Source organism: Triplophysa rosa, linkage group LG23 (genome assembly GCF_024868665.1).
Source record: "Triplophysa rosa linkage group LG23, Trosa_1v2, whole genome shotgun sequence".
Lineage (NCBI taxonomy): Eukaryota > Metazoa > Chordata > Actinopteri > Cypriniformes > Nemacheilidae > Triplophysa > Triplophysa rosa.
Genome location: NC_079912.1, coordinates 472,289 through 484,987, shown reverse-complemented (window position 1 = coordinate 484,987; position 12,699 = coordinate 472,289). Strand labels below are relative to the sequence as shown.

The 12,699-nt window shown below is 44.9% G+C and overlaps 1 protein-coding gene across 1 annotated transcript in view; it reads right to left on the bottom strand.

The window, feature by feature from the left end:
* The window catches only part of acvr2ba (activin A receptor type 2Ba), a 71,730-nt gene that overhangs the window by 13,190 nt on the left and 45,841 nt on the right, over positions 1-12,699 (bottom strand). Inside the window, exons 2-3 of the mRNA XM_057322758.1 lie at positions 4,858-5,065; positions 158-267 (exon numbers count right to left, since the gene is read on the bottom strand). Of these exons, the coding sequence (XP_057178741.1) occupies positions 158-267; positions 4,858-5,065 (318 nt within the window). The remainder of the gene's footprint in view (positions 1-157; positions 268-4,857; positions 5,066-12,699) is intronic.

Sequence of the window (12,699 nt, the reverse complement as noted above, 5' to 3'; positions counted from 1 at the left end):
AAAGGGAGAGGGAGAGAGAGAGAGAGAGAGAGAGAGAGAGAGAGAGAGAGAGAGAGAGAGAGAGAGAGAGAGAGAGCTTTGGCAAGACAAAAGAACAGTTTTTCTCATGTCAATGGAGGATGATTAAATTGAAAAAATCAAGTCAAGTTGTGCTCACCTGGTCCATCGGTGACGTCGGGCAGGTGTGTGAAGCGCTCATTGCAGAAGTTTCCCTCACAGCAGCAGAAGAACACCTGAGGGTTTTCCTCCGTGGCCACACAATCCTGTCTGTCATAATGAGACACAAACGAGACGCTGGTTACGATTTAAGACGGAATCTCTTGTTTGTTTTCAAGCACCTGTTCAACAAGAGCTCTTGGACGTAACGCTCTCAGAAAAACAACACGGGATGATCCGTCGCTGCAGTGATGTGATGGATGTCTGGCCTTTTCTAAACATCTTATTGTTCTAAAGATGTCTGAGAACACTCAGTGACCCCGTCTGCCTTTAGTGCTCATGACGAGACAGATACACTTCAGCAAAAACTGAAAATACTCGCCCCAATGTCACTTTAAAGCCCAATGAACTTCTGTGAGACAAAAGTCTGTTTTGGACTGTGAACGACACTCTTCAAACATTTCTGAAACGGCACACGGGTTTGAAAGAACTTGGATTTTCATTCTTGTGTGAACTGGGCTTTCAAAAGACTCACATGACAGAATTTGGCTTTGACTTGCTCTTCTGAAATAAAACAGGTCAATATCTCGTACTTTACTATAAAGCTCCTTTCTTCAGCCTGTTAAACTCAAGTGTCCAACAGCGGCTGAAATACTAAATTAGTTATAAAGTTGAATAAATGATGACAACACGATGTGTCCCGTCCCATGTTGTTGGTCACTGGACTGGTGTTGTGTGTGTTTTAGTGAGCAGCATATTGACCTCTGTGTGAAAGTCAGCGCTCTTTGTCTTTAGGCACATGCCCTCAGTACAGCACATCATTCACCAAACAGCTCTGATCTGATGACAACACGTGTCTCACACACATCAACACTTGAGACCGCATCAATGCTCCTGAGACCACCTTTAGTCTAAAGGTCAAAAAAGACCCTTGTGTTGCAGTGGTCCAGTACTTTATGTTGTCCTCAACTGACTCCTCTACATCATCATCATCTAACCACTGGAATCTCAAGAATGTTCACCAGAGGCGATGAAATATGAACATCATGTGTGAAAAGCCTTATTTCTGAAGTCAACTTTCAGTTTGTGCTTGTTATAATATAACCATATTTTATATTTCATTTAGATTCATTTACATTTGTATAAATATTTTATTAATTATATTAAATCAAATTAAAACTACTCAACAGTTACACCGCGTCTACACCGGACGCGACCAGCGCGACAGGACACACGGCTTGTTCTAATGGGATTGTTGCGCCACATCCAGTGTGGACAAAATGTACAATGATAATGGGTTCTGATGTGTTCTATTGTCTTTTGCCCGGTGTAGACACGGTGATGGATTCTTTGCAGAGGTCTACCAGAAGTTAAAGGGATAGTTCACCCAAAAATGAAAATTATGTCTTCATTTACTTGCCCTCAACTTGTTCTAAACCTGTATAAATTTCTGATGAACACAGAGAAAGATATTTGGAAGAATGCAGTTCTGGGCCACCATTAACTGCCAGAGTAGGAAAAAATAAGAAAAAGTGCCCTGTTTGCTGTCCTACATTCCTCAAAATATCTTTTGTTGTTCAACACAACAAAGACATTTAATAAAGCAATTTTTCCTACCATGGTGGTCAAAGGTGTCAAAGAACTTGAAACTGGTTTCAAGCTCGAAAGGTGAGTAAATGATGACAGAATTCACATTTTTGGGTGAACTGTCCCTTTAACAGGCCTCCAGACAAACAAATCAGTTAAGGAGCTATAGGCTCCTATAGGGGAAAAAACAGGCACCAAATAGTTTTTTAACCGCCACATGACATTAATTAATTTTTTAAAATCACAAAGGCTACTTTCAGTTATGGTTTTTCCAGGCTCAAATTAGCCGGAGGTGGTGCCATGCTGATTTTGTACACACACACACACACAAACATGTAGGCCAACTGTACCTTTAAGTGGCTTTAAAACTTTACAAACAACATATAAAAGTTTTAAAAATTATATAAAAATGACAATTATTAAGTATTACATTTATTTAAACAAACAGAAAAGTTGTATAAAAGAGCAATGTGGGATTTTTAGGATCTATTGACAGAAATGCAATTTATTATACAAAACTATTTCTTCAGAGGTGTATAAAGACCTTACGTAATGAAGCGTTAAGTTTGTAATACCTGTTTATGTCTACATACAGAGCGGGCCTACATACATTGAATTCGCCGCCATGTTTTGTACAGCAGCCCTAAACGGACAAACAGCTCTACAACGCGCGTTTCCTCTTCCTCTCCGCTGCGGTACGTCGTCCTGTTGTCCCTGACTTCACAAAGGGAGAAAAACATCTACTAACTTACTCCTAACTGCTATCTTGCTGTCAGATCAAAGGCCTTTAACAGCGCTGCTATTTCCTGTTAGCTAGCTCTGCCCTCAAACGTGCTGTGCAATGCTGAGCTTCATCATAGCTTAGACCACGCAAATAATAATGCAAATGAATCAAATAAGCCAAGACGACACGAGTATATACAAGCAGCACACTGGTTCCAGATCAACAATGACGCTCAAAACTGCTCCATCACACAGCTAACATTACAACAACAACAACATATCTTGGTATGTTACTCACGTACTGATCCGAGTCAAAGCAACCTCCTCGCGGGTGATTTTAAGACCATCTTTCTCTCCAACGACTCTCTGCTGGAAAGTATCTCCATAGATATCTGTGAGTATCTCTGTGTGACGAGGGAGGCAGGACGAGAGCCGTGAGAGAACGAAGCGAGGCCGGTGGTGCGAGTGATAATGAGTGTCAGCTGTGCGTTACATCGGAAGCATAAAAGGACGAGCGACAGGAGTATGCGGCGAGAGAGGACCGAGCCCGGACATGTTAAGTTTTATTTATGTTTGTGTTCGGCCCTTTTACTTCCGTGTTATTGTTTGTATATTTTGATTAAAGTTTTTGAATGTTCGCCGGTGCCCGCCTCCTTCCTTCATCTTCATTTGAACCTTGTTACACTCTGCTAAAAGCCTTCGCCATAGTACCGCGGGTCCTAACGCGTCTCTGCTGGAAAGTCTTTATAATATTAACGCAGTCCTAGCTCCTGCCTGACTTTTATCCTTCTTTTTATACTTAGAATCCACAAACCTTTATTTTATGTAAGAAATAAGACATCGCTCTTTCTACAGTCTTTCCAATGTCCACATGACCTCTTCCCTGCGTCAACATCAGAAGACACGCCGTCTCAGCCGACAACATCTTTTTGTACTGTGGTGGCCACCGTCGTGTTTCGAAAGAGAGGGGTGCAATTCTCAAACTCACCCCTAGTGGCCGCTATAAATCCCACTCTAGACCTTTAAAATCAAATATAGCCTAAGCTTTTTATCATTTTCAACTAACTTTTCAACACAAAATGGCCAACTGAATTAACCAGTCTTACTAAATGAGCAAAATTCATTCACATCCTGCGTTGTCTTGTGGTTCACTGAGTTTTAAATGATTCACTGATCTCTAATATTCTGTTCAAATGAATCGGTTCAAAGGAGTCATTCGTTTGCGAGTCGTTCTGATCATGATGTGCGTTCATTCTGGCGAACTCACTGTTCAGTATAACGCTGATTCAACGAGCCAACTGCACAGCTTAAAACATTACAGTGATGTACGCCACATTAATTTATGGAAACTTATCAAGAAATTAAAAGTACTTGGATGCAACAGAAACAATATTCACTTGAACAGCCGAGAAGAAATACAGCTAATAGAGCTTCTAGCTCTTCAGGAGGAAATTAATGCAACTCTTCAGCGTCTCACTGCGCTGATAACACAACAGCGCCTCCATTGTGGCGTAATGCCGCAACTGCAGCTCCAGATGTCAGTCATTGAGTGCACGCAGTGTTTTTGTAGACACCAGACAACGGAGAGCAGAACGCTGGCGCTGAGTGTGCGGGAAAAAGTCCAGCTGCATCCAATTTAAAATGAGTAAATTTGCATGGTCTCCACTGGTGATCTCTGCAAAAATATCACTCGCAAATTAATATTTTTGTGACCGTTTTAGGCGCAGTCTGGAGCCCTGTTTTGAGTTTGGGCCACATGACGTTTGTTTATGTTGTTGCTGCTGAAACCATCTATCAAAGTAACTTTCACTTCATCATGTAGGACTGGGCAAAATTAGTAATAAAGAATCTAAAATACTCAATACTTTTACAAATGTATTTTACCAATACATTTCTTCTTTCCAATATAAAGAACAGACAATACATTTAACCAAACAGCACTGACTGCAACCAAACAAATACAACATGTCAATGACTAAATACATTTGATTTAAACAACACACTCCTTATCCTGCGTTTTAATTCTCATATTAAAGAATGGGTTGTCTTGTTGTAATGATGATGAGCTCAACATATTTTAAAAGAGAACAAATCCTCCATTACATGATGTAACACAGCTGCAAATTATCCTCAAACTCATAATGACACCGGCGGCGTTCAAAATCAATCTTCTGTCATATCAATGAAGTGTGGGGCGGTCGGCTGGAAATCTACGGTTTTATCATCTGCAATTTAAAGACATGTTCCCATCAAGAACGATAACTATAAAGTTGTCATGATTGACCTCTCGCACATGGTTGTATTTTGTTCAGCATCTGTTTTCTTCAAACCAAACCACCACCAACATGTGTTCTGATGTCGTGTGTAAGCTGTTGAATTTCAGATCGATACCTGTCGTAGCAGTTGAAGTCATCCAGCCAGCATCCCTTCTTCACCAGCTCAATACTGCCCGAGTTATTCCTCCATGAGGCGTAACAGTGAGAGCGTTTGTCCTTCTCGTCCTCACATCGCTCCACACCGCTGCGGTTCGTCTTCTCAATCTCCCAGTTGATGTTAAAGTACAAACATTCACGGGTCTCCACCTCGCCATGACTGGGTCCTGAAACAACACAAAAGACAACGTCACTTTTTTCCTCCACCCTTAAGTGTCTGGATATGTTTTAGAGCCACAGTGCATGTAGATGAATGAGTGGGAATGATGTGGCCGGTCCGAGCGTTCTACAGCGGACGACAGCGACCGCATGCGTTTCAGAGAGTCCTGCAGACAGAAGTGACGACACCGTCTGCATGCCAGCCACATGCCACAAACAGAGACGCTGTGAGATCCATCTGTCAAAACAACACCTCACACACTACCAAAAGACCAGCGGCACATGACATGATCTCTGAAGGAATAATTTTCCTGAATGTCAACGCAAATCTCACGTCATTTCCTCACCCTTCATTACATCCCACATGCTTTCTTCAGTTTGTTTTATAAAATATCAGCAATTATACAATCAAATCTAAAAATAATGAAGCTCCAAACAGCACAAACATTGATCATTGAACTACCGAAATGACTCATAAATGTCGTCTCAAGCCAAATGAGATTTTTTTAGTTTTTTCAAGCTTAACTCAACTTTATTTATATAGCGCTTTTACAATTTTCATTGTTACAAAGCAGCTGTACATGAGACATATTGACTATCAGCAAACCAATTAAAGTTGTACCTGCAGAAACAAGAAAAAGTTGAAAACACAGAAGACAGACATACCCACATACAAAACACTCCACACACACAATATGCACACGTACTAACACACATACACACACACACGTACACAGACAAGTACGCACACACACACACACGCTCAGTGAGAGCACACATTTAAGATAAAGGAGAGAGAAACACAGGTCAAATATAACAGACTATAAATTCCTATATGCAATATTAATGAAGTAAAACTTTAAAATTCAAAATTTTTTAATTTTCTTAAAGGGGTCATTTCATGAAAATTTGACTTTTTCAAAGTTTAAGTACTATAATCGGGTGTCTGGTGCATCTACCAACTCAGAAAACGTGAAAAATGACAATCCAGTAACTTTGTTTACGTGAGCCTATCTCTGCAAGCCTGTGAGAAAACGAGCCGTTCAGATTTCGCTCGCTTTCTTACGTAGGTAGTCGTTCTTATTATAATATTACCGCCCCCTTTTCTGAAAGTGTCCACCCATGGTGCTGCCGCCATTTTTGTTTTCGCAAGCGACATATGTGAATTAGTTCCGACACCATGGCAAAGGTAAGCAAAGCATGCACAGAGCAGCACAGAACACTGTTCCCAGCCTGACAGGAGAGCAATGGATTTATTTTGTTTTCAATGGAAATCCACCAGACTGAACGAGGCAAAGCTGCAAATAAAGACATTGTAAGTACACACGGCTCCCATAGGTAGCTAATGGACACACCATTTTTAAGCTTCTGGAGCACAACTGTGAGCCTTAATGCACGTCATAGTGAAGGGATGTTCCTCTTATACACTCTACTGTTGGTTTAAGCTGGATAAATCATTGCCAAAGCAAATGAGACCACTGACAGGGGTCTTACTCTGTCTACCTAATTTTTGGCCCTTCCAGTGAATCGCAGATGTGAGAAAACATGGTGTAGATGCACACCGCGCTTTTATGTGCACATTCGACTCGAAAGTCAAAGAAAAGGGCTTTGGGCTGTTTAAGCGTGTGTCACACAGCCGCTGGGCTCAAATGAGGCAGTCATCTCTGAGACGGGGTCCCCCGGGGCGACGGGTGGCGTCCGGGTCTTCGGGCAGGCTTCGGGGGCGTCGGGCAGGCCTCCCTCAAGTTTAGGCTGCAAGGGGGATGCGAAGGCGTTCTGTGGATGGAGGCGTGGACAGCGGGAAGCCCCGCCCAAAATAGGTTACAAGGGGCACGCGTAGGCTTCTCGTGTACGTCGGGGTCCGGAGCCGACCCGTAGGCTGCAAGGGGGTTGCTTAGGCGCTCTTCGGGAGGCCCAGTCACAACCTGATCGGCAAGCGTGGCTTAGGCTGGGACCGTACGTCGAGTCGCCCCCTCGTGGTTCTGCCCAAGAGAGCGCCTAACCCTTCGTTCCATGACTCAAAAATTAGGCACTTTGGGCATTTTTCTGGGGTCCCCCGGGCGTCGCCGCCGCCCCATGACGCTTCCGTTCGATCGCGGGCGCTCTCCCCTTTGTTTCGGCACCGCCGGGCGACCTGGGAAAAATTTGGGGTCGTCGGCGGGCAGCGTCCATAACTAGCCGTCCGGCGCGTGTCAACTAAGTTACACAATACGTTTGATGGCCTTAGGCATGACGGGACAATCCAAACAGGAACACAAACATGGGAGAGACAGGTAGCCAGGGTACATCAACACATAGAACGCACAATGACCGAACACAGCACAATAAAACATGAGGCATTAAATAGGCAAGACAAACGAGGGATAATTACACAGGGCAGGTGAGGAACATTAGACACGGGAGGAATACATGAGATGAGAGGGGCGGGGTCAATGACAAGACACGAGAAAAAACATGAGAAGTAAAAACAAACAACTCATGGTTTTCTCACATAAAACCTAAGGGCTCTGTCCCGATCCTGCCACACGACTAGGAATTCATAAACAAGAAGGTAGGACCATGACAGAGCCCCCCCCCCTTAATGAACACCTCCAGGTGTTCACCAAGGGGTTGACTAACAGGACATGACAGACTGCGACAAGGACAAAAACCAGACAAACATGGTGAACAAGACAAGGGGCAGACAAGAATACAAAACAACAGGATTGGGGTGGCATACTAAAAATAACAAACATGGGAGGGGGGGTGGGGCAAAACAAGGTTTCATAGGGGGCAGTACAAAAGGGTGAGGAGAAGGGGGGACAGTCTTAGTCCCCGGCTGCGCTCGAGGGCACGGAGTCCTGGGGGACTTTGGGGAAGTCCTGGGGGGGACCGCCAACTTGGGTGTCGGCGGGACAAGGCTGGATGCCGGCTGGAAGGCCGGCTGGAAGGCCGGCTGGACAGGGCTTGACACCGGCTGCACCGGGCTGGCTCCTGGCTGCACCGGGCTGGACGCCGGCTGGATCACCGGATTGGACGCCGGCAGCACCGGACTGGATGCCTGTGGCTGGGCAGGCCTGGGTGGTGCCCCCCTCCTCGGCTTCTTCGACCGGCCCACCGAACATGTGGCCAGCTGCAGGGAAGCGGTGGGGGACACGACTAGCTCCGTCCACGCCTACCACGGAGGCTAGCTGGTGGTGAGGCGGGTGGAGGTGCAGAGTTCCCCAGGGTAAGGGTGGCCAGGACGCGATCCTCCGGGACGGTAGCCAAGGGAGTGGATACCCAGTCTGGCACTAAAGGCCAGGGATGATCCCGGTTGACCACGTACCTGATCATGTCACCCAACCACAGGGAATGCAACATCTCCACCTCGGCCCGCTTGAGAGGCTCGGTGATGCAGCAGTTAAAAATAACCTTGAGCTCTGCCTCACCGAACTCAGTCTCCCCCGCAGCAGCCACAAACTCCTGGGCGAAGTCTCTGACCCCGCGATCCCCCTGCCAAAGCCCAAACAATAAACAAGTCTGGCGGGCTCGCAGGGAACCGTTCATGCCTGCTGGGTTCGTTATGGTTCAGTCATTCTGTCACAAACACTTGGGGGAAGAGAACCTAATCGCAGGCAGGCGGGGATGAAGGGGTTAACAGAAATGTTTATTTTACAATTAATGACAGAACACAAAACAAAAACCCACAATGGGGGAAAAACAAGACTAACTGACAATAAACTGAACTAAAACAACACTTGACATAAACTAAACTCAAACACTTACTAAGACTTGACGGGACAATCCAAACAGGAACACGAACATGGGAGAGACAGGTAGCCAGGGTACATCAACACATAGAACGCACAATTTTTGCCAAGTGTTATTCCACCGCTCCAATACCCAGACCCCGCCGACTGCGCCAAAATATGTGAGGCCAATTATTTGGCCTTCACACTATAGTCCCCCCAAAAAATATTTGTAGCCGACTACGCCACCTAGGGTTTGCAAGAGGAACCTAGGAACTCTATAAAAATACAGGTTCTTGTAATCCAGGGGGAGAGCAGTGGAACTAACACCAGGCAAAAGTAGAAATCGTATAAAAAGGTTATTTTATTACAATAAGAATGTTCAAAAAACATGTAACAGGTAAAAAAATACACAATGGAAGTATAATGGCAGTCCAATGTCCTCAGTCTCTGCCCAGGTCGGTGCTAGCCACAACAGTCTCCACCACCACTATGCCACAATTGTCCAGGATCGAAATGGAAGTTTGCTAAGGGAAACAAGAGAGAACTGCCAGTATCCACACTCTAACTTTCCGTCATTTACTCGATAAGATGTTAAAATAGATTACCACACACATGACAAATGGCTAAAAACATCCATATCCAACAACTCATTCCCCACTCAGTCAATAAAACATCAAGCCGATCAATAAGAATTCAGGCGTGGCTCCTTTAACTGTAGCGCATACGTCTAACGTTGCACTACAAATCCAGTAGAAGACAGAGAGGTACTCACAGCGTGGCCGGATAGCAACCCTGCTACCCAAGCCAACATTTAATCCAGGGTAGAACACCACATTAGCACTCGGCACGTTCATTCCCGTCAGCGGATGATTCACCTGGTTCGATGGAAACTCCCCTCACCGAAAACCGTGCAATTCCCTTAATCCACCATGTTCCAAAATACACAGCGCGTTCCACGCCATATAGCCAAAAGCTCTGCACCTCACGTGGGATATACGCTGTACCAAACGTCGACGCCGTTACGGAGCGTAGCTCCTCTCCTTTGCTGTAATTATCCTGACTGAATGTACCAAGTCCGAATTCTAACTTCCTCTGTGCGATCACACCATGTTCAGGTACAACAACCTTTTTATAATAACACATCGTCCATGTCCAGTGTCTCATCAGTCATTAATTCCTGGCTTTTTTGTTTAGAGAGAGGTGTGGCCCAACAGTTTGCTTAAGGAAAAACACAGCAATCCACACCACCACAATTTACACACAAGACACACAAGCAATCCACTCATATGTAATGCACCACAAAAATGCAACACGTAATACACCACAAAAATGCAAAAAAAATTCCTTATGGACACGTATAATTCTCAATTTTTTTATACTTTGGTCAGTTAATAATACTACTTTATGTAATTTTATATTATTTATTTGAATGAATTAAAAGAGCAGTTTTATGTCTATCATTGAATCACTTAACTAATCAAGATTGATATAGGATATAGAAAGTAATTAGTAACTAGTAATTAATAGCTTTTTCAGAGTAACTTACCCAACATTGCTTATTACACATGTGCATTATGATCGGCGTGCCGCGTGTATGTGCTCTTCAACGGAATAATGGACCGGGTTGCACTGTTATGGAATGAGAACTCAAAATCCAGTCGCAAGTGAAGCACAGTTTATTTACCACAAAAGTGAAAGAAATCAAGGCAATGGAACAGATGGTCACACAGATGAGTAGATCTCAGATGCACAGAGACTGCGCTGAACCAATCCAACACAGACACTGAACCGAACCAATCCAACACAGAAGAGATATCCAGCAACAGTTTGGTCTCCAGAAAATGTAAGTTATCCCAGGCAGGAACTAAACAGGATCAGCAGAGTACTGGAGAAACGACAAGCATGAGCAAACAACAATCTGACAACATGCACAGCAAATGCGAGACAGATATAGGCAGCAGAAAATGCACAACAGGTGCCGCCACGCTGATTAGCTCGTTAGCACCAAGGTTGCCGGAGCAACGCTAACAAGCAATTAGACATGTGACAACACGCAGGAATGAACACACAGATCCATGAACTGTGACAGTACCCCTCCCCCTAGGAGCGGGGAACTTACCTTGTGATTGTAATCATCAATAAGCGAATTATCCAATATGTCTCTATGACTCCTCTCCTCCGGACCGTAACCTTCCCAGTCCACCAGATACTGAAATCCACATCTCCTCCGCCTAGAGTCCAGAATACGTTTTACCGAATAAGTAAGTTCCCCATATACGAGTCACGGCGGGGGAACTGGGGCAGGCAGATTAATGGTAGAATGAAAAACTGGCTTTAATTTTGAAACATGGAAGACGGGATGAATTCTCCTTTACGCTGGAGGAAGTTTGAGGCGAACTGCCACCGGGCTAATAATCTTTGTGACAGTAAATGGGCCAATGAATTTAGGAGCAAGCTTATTACAGACGGTACAGAGAGGAATATTCTTGGATGAAAGCCACACTTTTTGACCAACGATGTAGACGGGAGGCTTAGACCGGTGGCGATCGGCCTGGGCCTTGGTGCATGGAGAATAAACTCTCTATTCTTCCTCCGGGTGCGGCGGCACCTCTGGACAAAGGCGTGGGTAGAGGGGACAGAGACTAAATCCTGGTTAGCCCTCTCCTTCTGACCATTACTCTGGGGATGAAAACCAGAAGACTAACAGTAGCCCCCAACAAACTACAAAATTCCTTCTAAAATTTGGAAATAAACTGAGGCCCCCCCATCAGAAACCACATCCACCGGGAGGCCATGAATGCGAAAAACGTGATCAATGACAGAGGATAAAATGAGTTGCCTTTGAGAACTGGTCCACCACTGTCAAAACTACCTTGTTACCTTGAGAGGGCAGGAGTCCCGTAACAAAATCTAGCTAAATATGGGACCAGGGTCTCGAAGGAACTGACAGCGGTTGAAGCAGTCCAGCAGGGAGTCGATTGGAAGTCTTAGAAGTGGCACAGACTGAGCAGGCTAAAACAAAATGTTGTATGTCACGGGCCATAGATTGCCACCAGAACCGTTGCTTAATGAGAAAGATAGTTTGACTAACCCCTGGATGACAAGCTACCCTGGAACAATGACCCCAAAAGATGACATCAGAGCATAAATCCTCTGGCACAAACAAGCGACTCAGTGTGCACCCAGGCGGAGGCATTACCCCTTCTAAGGCTGTATGGACCTTCGATTTGACCTCCCAAGTCATCGTAGAAATGACGATTTTCTGTGGCAAGATGAACTCGGGAGACAGCGCTCAGATTGGTCAAAAATGCGGGACAAAGCATCAGGTTTAATGTTCTTAGAACCTGGACGATAAGAAATGGAAAAATGAAAGTTTTCAAGCCTGCCTAGAGTTTAACCTTTTCGCAGACCTGATGTATTCAAGGTTCTTATGGTTGGTCCAGACTACAAAAGGATCCCCCGAACCCTCCAACCCATGACGCCATTCTTCCAAGGCGAGCTTGACTGCCAGCAACTCTCTATTACCAATGGCGTAATTGCGTTCAGCAGGTAATAAGCGGTGAGAAAAATACGTGCAAGGATGCATCTTGCCGTCCACGGAAGAGCGCTGGGAAAGAACCACACCAACCCCCACCTCTGATGCGTCGACCTCCACCACAAACTGACGAGAAGGATCAGGGGCAACAAGAATAGGAGCTGAAACAAAGCAACTCTTTAGTTTGGAAAACGCAGCCTCAGCTGAGCTGGACTACCCGAACGTTGTTTTGGTGGAGGTCAAGGCAGTCAAAGGGGCGACTAGCTGGCTGTAATTTGTAAAAATCTGTAAAAATTGGCAAAGCCCAGAAACCTCTGGGTTGGCCAATCTACCACAGCCTGAACTTTGCGCACTCCCTCAGACGACACAATGTAACCTAAAAAAGGGACAGACT